The sequence below is a fragment of the Hipposideros armiger genome, unplaced genomic scaffold, assembly GCF_001890085.2.
Source record: "Hipposideros armiger isolate ML-2016 unplaced genomic scaffold, ASM189008v1 scaffold_236, whole genome shotgun sequence".
Lineage (NCBI taxonomy): Eukaryota > Metazoa > Chordata > Mammalia > Chiroptera > Hipposideridae > Hipposideros > Hipposideros armiger.
This window is the reverse complement of record NW_017731586.1, coordinates 820,207-833,343: the sequence shown is the minus strand read 5'-3', so window position 1 is coordinate 833,343 and position 13,137 is coordinate 820,207. Positions and strand designations below refer to the sequence as shown.

The following is a 13,137-nucleotide window of genomic DNA, read 5'->3' as shown; positions in this document are numbered from 1 at the left end:
TGAATGTTGGTATGCTCAATGTGGTCTCAGAGGTCTCTTAAACTATCCTCATTTTTTTGGATTCTTTTTTCTTTTTGTTGTTCCGATTGGGTTTTTTCTGCTACCTTGTCTTCCAAATCACTGATTCAGTCCTCTGCTTCATTTAGTCTGCTGGTGGTTCCTTCTAGTGCATTCTTCATTTCAGTTACTGTATTCTTCATTTCTGACTGGTTCGTTATTATGGTTTCTATGTATTTTTTTATGCTTGCTATCTCTCTACTGACGTTCTCACTAAGTACCTTGAGTTTCCTTATAATCAGTGGCCATTGATTGAACTTTGTATCTGGTAGGTTGCTTGCCTCTACTTCATGTAGTTCTTTTTCTGAAGTTTTCTCCTGTTCTTTCATTTGGGATATATTTCTTTGTTTCCTATTTTGGCTGCCTCTCTGTGTTTGTTTCTATGTATTAGGTAGATCTGATATGTCTCCCAGTCTTGGCCTGGTGGCCTTATGGAGTAGGTGCCCTGTGAAGCCCTGGCACAGTCTTGCTGGTCACCTGCTCCAGGTGCCCCAGGAGTGTCCCTTGTGTGGGTTGTGTGTGCCCCCCTGTTTTAGTTGAGCTTTGCCTGCTATTGGCATATCAGTGGGTGGGACTGACCCTCAGGCTGATTGGCTGTGCAGTTTGGCCACATCCACAGCTTACAGTCTGCTGTACAGGGAGATTACCACATGGAGCTGGATTCGCCCCAGAGGACTCTGGTACATGTTGTGACTGACCTTTGTGTGTTCCACTTGTGGGGCTAATTGGGCAGTGCTCTGCTGTTGTCTGAAGTCAACCTCCAAGTATGTTGGTTCTGGGACTTCTTGGAATGAGGTCCGGTGCAGACCAAGGTCACCCATTGGTTGTGCCCAGCAGAAGACTATCTGGTACAAACTACAAAGTGATCCATGATTGTTTGCTGCTTCTGCTGGACCTGGGGCGTGTACAATAGGCCACACTGTGAACTGAGGAAGGCTGCCACCCATACTGGGCCTGGGGTAGCTCTGCAAAAAGCCAGTAAGCCCGAAGCCTGTTGCCACCTGCTGGCTCCTTTAATGTTCAGCCACTTGATAAAGCCTTGTGCCGTACACAAGTTGGGTTAGGCAGGGTCTTAGGGAGTCACTAGGGTGGGAAGAGGTGTGGTCACCAGGTTAATGTAGATTCTGGTTTGGTACCAGTGCTGAGCCTGAAACTATTCAGGAAGTCTCAGAGCACACTGAGGCCACACTTGCTGGGGGCACGTGGATTCCAACAGTTTTCCAAGAAAGAGGGCAGTGTGGGTGGGGCTGGCTGCTCTTGAAGAAAGTGCCTCTGGTGTTGGGCAAGTTGAGTGGGGAGGTGTCTTGAAGTAAGTAGGGACTAAGCCAATCAGATTCAGATTTGGCCTGTGGGGGAGGGCTCAACACAGAAAATATGGCACCTGCATACGAGCTGCATGGGAGAATGACCCCACAGAAGGAAAATGGTGACTGTCCTCCAGCTCTCTCCCTGAGGCCACACACCTTAGCCTGCCCCTGTATGTCTGCAATGCCCCGTCAAGTCACCGTCCCTCCCCCAGAGTGCAGGGTGAGTGCCTGTGAGTGAATCCATGTGCTTGCCCTTTAAGAGGACATCTGGGTTTCCCACAGCCTTCTGTCCCATCTGGATGGTTGAAATCTCCACTGTTTTTCACAGCCAGATGTTGTGGCGGTTCCTCTTCGCAGCACCAGTACTCCGTGCTGGGGAGCCCAGTGTGGGGCTGGGGTCACTTGCTCCTCCAGGGGGAACCTTCATGGCTGAAATATTCCTCTTTATTCTCACAGAGGTTTGGGGCTAGCCTATTTCATGTCTCTGCACCTCCTATTAGTCTTGACATGGCTTCTTTATATCCATAGTTATAAAATTTATGTTCAGCCAGACTTCAGATGGTTCTCCAGGTGGACTGTTCTGTAATTTAGCTGTAATTTTAATGTGTTCACAGAAGGAAGCAGGCACTGTATTTATCTACTCTACCATCCTGGATCTCAGTAGTGAGTAATATGTTTTCAAGGTTCATCCACATTGTAGCAAGTATCAGAATTGCATTCCTTCATATGACTGAATAATATGCCATTATAGGGATATACCATCTTTATTTATCTATTCACCAATTCATGGACATTTGTTTGTCTCCACCTTTTGGCTATTGTAAATAGTGTTTCTATGAATATTCATGTATAAGTATTTGCTTAAATACCTGTTTTCAATTCTTTTGAGTAAAATGGTAGTGAAATTGCTGGGCAATATGGCAAATAACTAGTCCTTTAATTTCTCTCTCTTCTATAATTTTGATGGAATTTCCATTATTATAGTTCCCACTGTTGTAGATATTTAAAGAGTATCTATTTTCCCTATTGTCTGTAAACTCCTAGAGGCCAATCTTCATGTCTCTTTCTCTTTGCACCCTTTTATGTGCCCAGTACAGTGTTTCATATATAGTAGATGCTCAATAAATGTTTGTTTTATGTCATTTGTTGTGAAACCCTGAAGAGCCAAACTAAGGTCTTTTGGATTTTATCCTATTAGCTAACAGAGAGCTCCAAAAGGTTATTTTAAAGAGAGGAGTGACAAAATCAGATTTATTTTTAGATAGATGTCTTTTATTTATTAATTTCTTTTTAAATCAAAAATAGCTTTCTTTTTTATTTGTAAGTAAATAGTCTTATCATATTATTGATAATAAATTAGCCACTTGGACAGAATCTACATATTTAGGTAGAAGTCCATAAACAGTTTAGTATATCGTATCATGTAGAAAACTCAGTTCAAAGGATATGGATTTATTTTAGAGGGAATAGATACAGAGATGGCATGTGTATTCATTTTTGTACCCTGTAAATCTGACCAATTTTCAATTATCATAGAAACAAAATTTAAAATAATTTTTTATTCCTAAAACAGAAATTAGAAGTCGATATTAGAAGCATTTATTAGGTTTCTAAAGTTTAGTAGAAAGTAAGGCAGATGGAGGCAAGATCTCACATATAATTTTAACCCTAATTTCATTGTTTTCAAGGCTCCAACTATATTAAGCTGGCCCCAAAATGCCAGTTCATAATTACATTTTATTTTCAAATACTTGTCAGAATTTAGTTTTGGCAAGAAGCACTTCCTACCTTTTGAACTTTCAGACTGCTGAGCTGAGGGATATGGCTGGAGTTTTCCTTTGAACAAGAGCCTACATGGATTTTTTTGAACTTCTTATTTATTCAAGTGTTCTGAATACAAATGAACCACATTGGTTGGATATTTATTATTGTTCACCTGCTTTGACACAGAAACTGCAAGCACTATGATAAATGCGCTGAAGGGTCTTGTTTCACTGTGGTTCCCTTCTGCTAAAATCTTATTTTGAAAATTTCTCACTGCCACCCTCCCTGGTGAATGTCAGCGTCTGTTCTCCCAAGTCAGTGGCATTCAAAAGGATCTGTTTTTTAAATGTAAACTTAAAATTTCAAGCACACAACAGTGCTTTCATTAAATAGGAGTTTGGGTTGACTCATTATGAAACTGCATAAAGCAAAAGTAATTAGGAGTTTTAAAGACAAAAAGACTCTAGACAAAAAGGACACAAAGATGATGTGAATAAAATTTGATGGTCACTCAATACCTATGTTTCAAATGTTTACTGAGTATACGCGGAGGCAAAAACAACCATTTCTGCACCTGCAAACATTTGAGATACTTTTTTTGGTATCCAGTGTCCAGTAAATACACAGACAATGGTAATTTCAACATAGGTTAGATGTCTTTTTAGCATCTAGTACTTGTGCCATTATTATGTACCATGCTGAATACAAAGCAAGGGATGGTTCACTGAGTTGGAGAAAATTTGACTTCTGCCAGCAATTTATGCCTGTGTGGGTTTTAAGAAGGCTGTTAATTCTTTTCCTGAAACAAGAACTAAACAACACTATTAAGGCAAATTCTTCTCTTTGCAGAAATGGTTGAAGGCCGTTTGAAAGATAGGTTTATATCATTGTGAGAATTGGCGTGCATCCTTAACAGGTTTACTTTCTCTAACCACAATGGTATAAAACTAGAAATAAATTACAAGAAAAAAACCTGAAAAACACATGAAGGCTAAAAAGCATGTTACTAAACAATGAATGGGTCAACAATGAGATCAAGGAAGAAATCAAAAGATGCCTTGAGACAAACGAGAATGAAAACACCATAACCCACAATCATGGGACACAGCAAAAACAGCCATAAGAGGGAAATTCACAGAAACGAAGGCCTATCGCCAGAAACAAGGAAAATCTCAAATAGATGCTCTAACCTTACACTAAAATGAACTAGAAAAAGAACAGCAAACAAAACCCAAAGTGAGAAAAAGGGAGGAAATAATAAAGATCAGAGCAGAAATAAATGAAATATAATCTAAAAAAAATTACAAAAGATCAATGAATCCAAGAGCTAGTTCTTTGAAAAGATAAACAAAATTGATAATCCTTTAGCCAGACTCATCAAGAAAAAAAGAGAGAGAGGGCCCAAATAAATAAAATCAGGAATTGGAGAGGAGAAGTGACAACTGATACCACAAAAATACAAAAGGATTAAGAGAAAATATTACAAACAACTATATGCCAACAAATTGGACAATCTGGAAGAAATGGATAAATTCCTAGAAACATACAATCTCCCAAGACTGAATCAAGAAAAAACAGAAAATTTGAACCAAATGATTACTACTAACAGCATCAAATCACTAATCAAAAAACTCCCAACAAACAGCAGTACAGAACCGAATGGCTTCACAGATGCATTGGACCAAACATTCAAAGAAGAATTAGCATCTATCTTTTTCAAACTATTTCAAAAAATTAATGATCAGGGAAAGCTTCCAAGGTCATTTAGACGGCTACCATTACTGATTCCAAAACCAGACAGACATTACAAAAAAGATAATTATAGACCAATATGAATATAGATGTAAATATCCTCAACAAAATATTAGCAAACTGAATGCCACAGTACATTAAAAATATCATACACCATGATCAAGTGGGATTTATTGCTGGGAGGCAAGGATGGCGCAATATTCCCAAATCAAGTAACATAAACAAAATGAAAAATAAAAATCATTGATCATATCAATAGAGGCAGAAAAAGTGTTTTACCCATTTATGATAAAAACTCTCAGCAAAGTGGAATAGAGGAAACATTTGAGTACCTTAACATAATGAAGGTCATATATGACAAACCCACAGCTAACATCATCCATCCTCAATGGGGAAAAGCTAAAAGCAGTCTCCTTAAGATCAGGAACAAGACAAGGATTCCCACTTTCACCACTTTTATTCAACATATAGTATTGGAAGTCCTAGCCACAGCAATCAGACAATACAGAGAAATAAAAGGCATTCAAATTGGAAAGGAAGAAGTAAACTGTCATTATTTGCAGATGACATGACACTATGTATAGAGAACCCCAAAGATTCCACCATAAACTATTAGAGCTAATAAATGAATTCAGTAAAGTAGCAGCATACAAAATTAATATTCAGAAATCAGTTGCATTTTTATACACCAATAATGAACTCAGAAAGATAAATTTAGAAAAAAATCCCATTTACAATTGCATAAAAAATATGGTATTTTGCCATGTACAATGTGCACTTTTTTGCCCAAATTTGTGAGGGAAAAATAAGGATACACATTATACATGGGTAGTACTAATCCCGTATCTATATAAATGTTTCTAATTCTTCTACTTATGCTTACGAGTTAAAAGTGTAACTCTTGAAATCAATAATGATATCCATATGCAAAATAATATCCTGGAATATGATAATTGGTTTTGTTGAACTTACAACGAACTTGCAACGATGAAGAGCTCTTGGCCTTCTATGATACATAAATATTGTAAATTTGTTACTGGTACATAAAATTTCTTGTACTATAATATGTTAAAAACTAAATGATAAAATTCCATTATAATACAAAAAAGAAATACCTAAATGTAAACAAATAAAAATTTGAATTAAAAAATTAAAACAAAAGATTTTTTTTCCCTGAAAGTTTGTGCCAAACACATGGGTGTGCATTATACATGGCAAAATATGGTACCTAGGAATAAATTTAATCAAATAGGTTAAAGACCTATATTTGGAAAACTATAAGACACTGAAGAAAGAATTTGAAGAAGATACAAATAAATGGAAGCATATACCATACTCATTGATAGAAAGAATTAATATAGTTAAAATGTCCATACTACCCAAAGCAATGTATAGATTCAATGCAAACCCTATCAAAATACCAATGGCATTTGTCACAGAACTAGAACAAATATCTTAAAATTTATATGGAAGTACAAAAAATCCTGAGTAGCCACAGATATCTTGAGAAAGAACAAAATTGGAGGTATCATGCTGCCGAAAATAAACTATACTGTAAGGCTACAGTAATCAGAACAGCATGGTACTGGCATAAAAACAGACACTAGGGCCGGCCGAGTGGTGCGATGGTTAAGAGCTGGCTTGGGAACCCAGAGGGCCCTGGTTTGGATCCCACATACAAAAGGCCAGTGATACTGCCCTCTACAGCTAAGATGCTGAACAACAGCTCAGCCTGGAGCTGGGCTGCTGTGAGTCGCTGGCGATGGCACGTGGGTTGCCATGGGCTACCGTGTGTAGCCAGCAGTCAGCGTGAGTGGCCAGCAGCCGCTGTGAGCGGCCGTCCAGAAGCCAGCGACTGATCTGCCTCGCCCAGGAAGAGCGCAATGATGGTGCCAACTTGGGCCAGTGAAGCAGCGTCCTCCATAACTAGACTGAAGAACAAAAGGATAGCAACTTATCTGTTCCCTTTCCCCCAATTCCCCAATAAAAATCTTTAAAACACACACACACACACACACACACACACACACACACACAAACAGACAGTAGACCAATGGAACAGAATAGAAAGCCCAGGAATAAACCCACACCTATATCATCAATTAATCTATGACGAAAGAGGCAAGAAAGCAAGAACGTATAGTGGTATAATGACAATCTATTAAAAAAATTGTGCTGGAATAGCTGGACAGATACACGCAAAAAAAAAATAAAACTGGACCACCTTCTTATACCATATACAAGTATAAACTCAAAATGGATTAAAGGCTTAACTGTAAGACCTGAAACCATAGAACTCCTAGAGGAAAACAGGCAGTAAACTCTCTGGCATTGCTCTTAGTGATATTTTTTTGTGATATATCTCCTCGGGCAAGGGAAACAAAACAAAAAAAATAAACAAGTGGGACTACATCAAACTAAAAAGGTTTTGCATAGCAAAGGAAACCATCAACAATACAAAAAGGACAACCTACTGTATGGGAGAAGATATTTGTCAATGATACATTTAATAAGGGGTTAATATCCAAATTTACAAAATGAACTCATACAAATTAACACCCCCCCAAAAAAATCCAGTTAACAAATAGGCAGAGGACCTGAATAGGCATTTCTTCAAAGAGGACATAAACATGGCCAATAGACAAATAAAATCATCAGAGAAATGCAAATTAAAACCACAGTGAAATACTACCTCACTCCTGTCATGGCTATTATCAATAAATAGCAAATGACGAGTGTTGGCGAGGATGTGAAGAAAAGGGAACCCTTGTGCACTGTTGGCGGGATTGCAAATTGGTGTAGTCAACTGTGGAAAATGGTTTGGAGGTTCCTCAAAAAATTAAACCTTATGACCCAGCAATTCCACTTCTGGGTATTCATCTGAAGAAATCCAAAACACTAATTTGAAAAGATATATGCATTTCTATGTTCACTGCAGCATTATTTACAATAGCCAAGATATGGAAGCAACATATGTGCTCATTAATAGACTATTGGGTAAAGAAATTGTGGTACATATATACAATGGAATATTGTATTTTGCATGTATCTGTCCTGTTTTCCCAACACCATTTATTGAATAAACCATCTTTACACCTCTCTATGTTCTTGTCTCTTTGTCACAGATTAATTGACCATATATGTGTGGGTTTATTGCTGGGCTCTTGGCCATAAAAAGGAATGAAATCTTACCATTTGCGACAACATGGATGGACCTGGAGGGTATTATGCTAAGTGAAATAAGTCAGACAGAGAAAGACAAATACCGTATGATCTCACTTATGAGTGGAATCTAAAGAACAAAATAAATGAACAAACAAAATAGAAAAAGACTCATAGATACAAACTGATAGTTGTAGAGGGGAGGGAGGTTGGAGAGTTAGTGAAAAAGGTGACAAATTAAGAAATATAAATTGGTAGTTACAAAATAGTCATGGGGATGTAAAGTATAGCATAGAGAATATAGTCAATAATGTTGCAACAACTATGTATAGTGCCAGATGGGTACTAAACTAGTCTGGGGATAACCACATAAATTATATAAATGTCTAACCACTGTGTTGTACATCTGAAACTAATGTAAAATAATATTGAATGTCAACTGTAACTGAAAAAAAATTGAAAAAAATGTCATGGAATACAAATAACATGACGGTTTAAGTTCTGTGCCATTATAATTGGGGGAGGTATATTGTAAACTGACATCCGATATCAGTAGGTGAAAATATAGACATCTGCTTTTCTCTTGTTCAAATTTCCAAATTATATTGCCATGCCTTACGTGTATTCATAGCCTGGTGGCCATAACCAAGTGCTGAGCAAAGCTGGCTCCATGACACTGGAGCACTGTCCTGGAGTTGGTCTCTTTACTCAGTACCTCTGATTGGCAGATCTTTGTGACTTTATTTTATACTCCTTTAATTGGTAGTATTTCCATGTGGGAAGTTGCTGAAGCAAGTCTCGGTTGGAAAGTCAGTCTAAACCCATGGCGTACAACCTATCTTTAGGGTTATTTTCTATTTAACCTAATGTTTAGCTGGGCAATTGGAGAAAATCAGAGGTCCATTAAAAAAACAAACCTGGAGCTTCTCAGCAGTATCATAATGGTCATGGTATCGGTCATAGGTGTCTAAGTGATTGGCTACCCAGGCCTTTCCCCACCTACACTGCCCTAAGTATGGGTTTTTGGATTTTTGGCAGCTGTGTTTCTGTCACAACACTTGGATTTCTTGGCCATAGCTGACTGGCTCAGATTTTTTTTTCTAGAAATGAGGAATTATGAATTGCAGAAAATGAGAACTGTAGTTTATTGAATAATGTGAATATCAGCATGATAAAAATGAGGATCACGACTTTTTTCGCTAATGTCCTCACACTTTCTGAGTGGAGTCCATGTTACTCCCCAGTATGTTGTCAGTAAGTTCTTCCACTTTTTAAAAAAATAAGCCTCTTTGTATTTCTTACAACATATAATCTTAAATAATACAACTGATTTTGGATAAAAATTTTTTCATGAGCTATTTTCCCCCTGTCCAATTTGTTTATGGACAAGCTGTTTTCTGGTTGTGCTGGCTGAGTCCGCAACTCTGTCTATTCCTGTGGTCTCCAGAGACAATCCTTGCCTCCTTGGCTGTCAGTTGTAAAGAAGCTTGAGGACATTTTGCTTAGTAATAGTAATGCATTTTTTTAAAACAGATTTCCATTAGAATAATATCCTGGTGCAAATAGTAAAAATTAACAAGTGACATATTGAACAACACAAAATATTAACGTCCTTAGCAATTAAATTATAAAAACTATGCTGATGATAGGAAGAAGAGTGTGCAGATTTATGTTCAAAGAGAATGCAGGCTTTTGAAAATTCACTTTCACCCTCCTGGAAAAAGATTAGTAGTTTCAGTACTTTGCTTGAAGACCCAAGACTTCTAATTATTCTGTTTCACTTTGGAAATGTAAACCTATTTCCATCTTGAAAGTATGTTGTTAGTACTTTCTTCTTTTTTTGACAGACCGTGAAAGAGTAAGTTCTTTATTCTGAGGGAAAAGACACATTTTGAGGCAGGCTGCTTTGTTGACTTCCTCTTTGTTGACTTGCTCTTTGTTCACTTATATTATTACTTTTATTTTTTGAAATACACTTTTCATTTCATTTCTGTTAGAATTGAAGTCTTTCATCTCCAAATGCCTTTTTTACAAAGGAGTCAAATATATGTAACAAGACTGCTGAGAAAGGCTGAAAAAGTAAAAATGCATGGGGGAAGAGTGCTAACAATTTTTAATAAAAAAAAAAGATTTTATTGGGGAATTGGGGGAGGGGAACAGTGTTGGGGAATTGGGGAAGGGGACCAGCCAAGTTGTTGTTCTTCGATCTTAGTTGTAGAGGGCGCCAGTCCCCACCTGGCTGCCCATCGGCAGCTCATGGCCTCTAAGCTCAAGGTGCTGTGTTCAATCTTAGTTGAGGGTGGACGTAGCCACCATCCCCTGTGGGAACCAAACCCGGCAGGCTTGTTGCTAAGAGTGAACACTGTATCCACTGAGCCATCCGGGCGGGGCGGCAGCTCAGCTCAAGGTGCCAAGTTCAGTCTTAGTTGAGTGTGGGCGTAGCCCACCATCGAACAGGCAATCTTGTTGTTACACCAGCTGAGCCATCTTGCCACCTGTTGGCAGCTCAGCAACAGCTCAGCTCGGGTGCAGCATCACTGGCCCATGTGGGAATCGAACCGGTGGCCCTGTTGCTCAGAGATCGCACTTTTAAGCCAACTCTTAACCAACTGAGCCACTTTGTTGGCCCCAATTTTTTTTATTTTTTTTATTTTTTTATGAGACACCTGGAACATTCTGTGGGATTCTAAAATCCATATGTGTCTTCTTCCAATGAGAAACATAAGTAACTGTTTTAAAGTCATGAAATTTGAACTGCATTTTTATTGTGAGCTGGAGGAGGGAGTCGGGGAGGGTTACAATGTTAGGGGAAAACCATATCTCTGTCGCTTCCTAATTGATCTAATCAAGACCCATGGGGGTGTGAACCCCCTGACAGAGTGCAGTCCATGGTGTGCTCTTTTAAATCTATCTTCAAACCATAAGTTTGAAGTATGTCAGCTCAGTGTCCTATGTTTTAAATACCTATCAATCTGCTTCAAGTGGGGAACTGAAGAAGAAATGCAAGGCGGACATTTCCCCAATAAAATAGTAAGTCAATGATGATGTCAGGCAGAAAACTGTCAAATGAGAAACAAGCGGCACAAGGCGGCAGGTTCTTACCCGCAAAGGTGCAGCTTCCCGAAGTGCACGACCTCTCTCCTCCAGCCCTGGGTGGTCCCCGCGTAGTAGATGCTGCTTGGGTGGTGCTCAGTGGAGCACAGGGAGCTGATGTGGCTGCTGCTGTGGTAGCAGAGCGGGAGTAGTAGGTGCCAGGTTGCTCCAAAGTCCCTTGAAAATTCTAGTCTTACTGGGTCAGCAGATGAGCTATCGGTGGAGCACCCAACATTGATCTTAGGGAAGTAAAAAAATGATACAAATTACCTCAGAGCAACAAGCCTTGAAATGATTCACCACTTCATTATTTTCTTGAGAGTCCATTTTCCTGGGAACTGTCTTGCTAAAATATTTAACACTATGAAATTCTGCCTTGCCTGAGTAATATTACCTTTAAATAATACTTTTTCATAAAGAACCTCAAAGTGCCTCATGAAAAATTTATTTTCCCTCATTTAAAAAAAAAAAAAAACTAGGAAGGGGTAAGGCAGAGGCTGGCATAGAATTCCAAATCTTACCTTTGGCCTACTTTCATAGCCAAGCCAAGCAAATCGTAATGAAAAGACTGTTTCCCTAATTCTACCTATTAACTTTTTTCTCTAGTTGGCTAGATAGGAAGACCTTGTATTTTCCTTCTTGTGACACCTTCCAAATACATGTAATCACAAAAATTTTGTCTGACAAGAATATTCAACATATTTAATATGAAAACAAAACAAAATACAATCATTGTTACTATTTCCCTGACACAGGCAGAGTATTTTCAGAATGACCTTTTTAACCTTTAAGGAAATAACCGCTCCATTCCTTTTTCAATGCTTTCAAGTAAATTAAACGAAAACTTAATTAAATAAATGCATGTGATCTCTGTCTATGAAGATTTTCCCTCTTCCAATTGGGATTAACACTCTTACAGTCACAGCAACCAGATATATTTATATCTATATTTATATTTATATAATTTATTGATTATTGTTGAACTTACTCCTCTTACCTGCTGATGAGTAAACTATTGAGATTTGATAAACTTTTCAACTATGGGCATTTGTTTCTACCTGAATTCTTTTGATAACAGAACTCTTAAAAGGGCCACAGGTGTTAATTTTTATTAACATTTAAAGCATAAATGTTAGAAAATATAACAGAAGGTTATATAAGTAACTGAAAATAACATTAGAAACATAACAGAAAATTGGAAAGAGATACAGAGTAATTTGTTCACTAAGGTATTTGAGATGCAAGAGACAACTCTAATTTAGATATTGCAGAGAGTTAGTCTAAAACAAATATTCAAAACTGTGCAATTGGCTGTTCCCCTTCCCCAATTCCCCAACACTGTTCCCCTTCCCCAATTCCTCAGTAAAAATATTTTTAAAAACCCCCAACAAAACAAAACAAAACAAAACAAACAAAAAACTGTGTTGATATAATTAGACACTATTTTAAGTAAGTCCTGCCCAACAGTTGGTTAGCTTTGTAAGTTAATACTATAGAACATTGGCATAATTTGGTTCTGTTGGTTTTATGTAAGTTTTTTAAATACATAGAAGTTTTTTAAATACATTACTAATTTGCTTTCTTGAAAAACAAAGAATTCATAAATATTAATGAAATACACAGATAAAATATATTTGTAATTATAAAAACAGTGTAGTATTATTTTATCTGTAAAACTCATGGTGCCATGGTAAATATTGTATAAATGTGCTGGCATGATGTAGACTATAGTTACATTGATGTGGGTCCTAAATAACATATAAAAATTGTGAAAATAGTAATACTAGAATGTTTTTGTCCTTTCTATATTTATAATGTTTAGAATAATTTATTTCAACAACTTCCCCTTGTAGTACCTGGGGAGATTATGTCATAAATCAAGGATGAAAATTCAGAAATAAACCTTAGTACGACAATTGGTTCTGCTACTAAGAATGAATTATGATGTAAAACCTCTTTTGTCCTTGCACAAAAATGGAAAGTCATAATGCATGATATTGTC

At 37.5% G+C, this 13,137-nt stretch overlaps 1 protein-coding gene across 1 annotated transcript in view; it reads right to left on the bottom strand.

The window, feature by feature from the left end:
- The window catches only part of RELN (reelin), a 516,011-nt gene that overhangs the window by 71,719 nt on the left and 431,155 nt on the right, over window positions 1-13,137 (bottom strand). Inside the window, exon 40 of the mRNA XM_019655108.1 lies at window positions 11,145-11,374. Within this exon, the coding sequence (XP_019510653.1) occupies window positions 11,145-11,374 (230 nt within the window). The remainder of the gene's footprint in view (window positions 1-11,144; window positions 11,375-13,137) is intronic.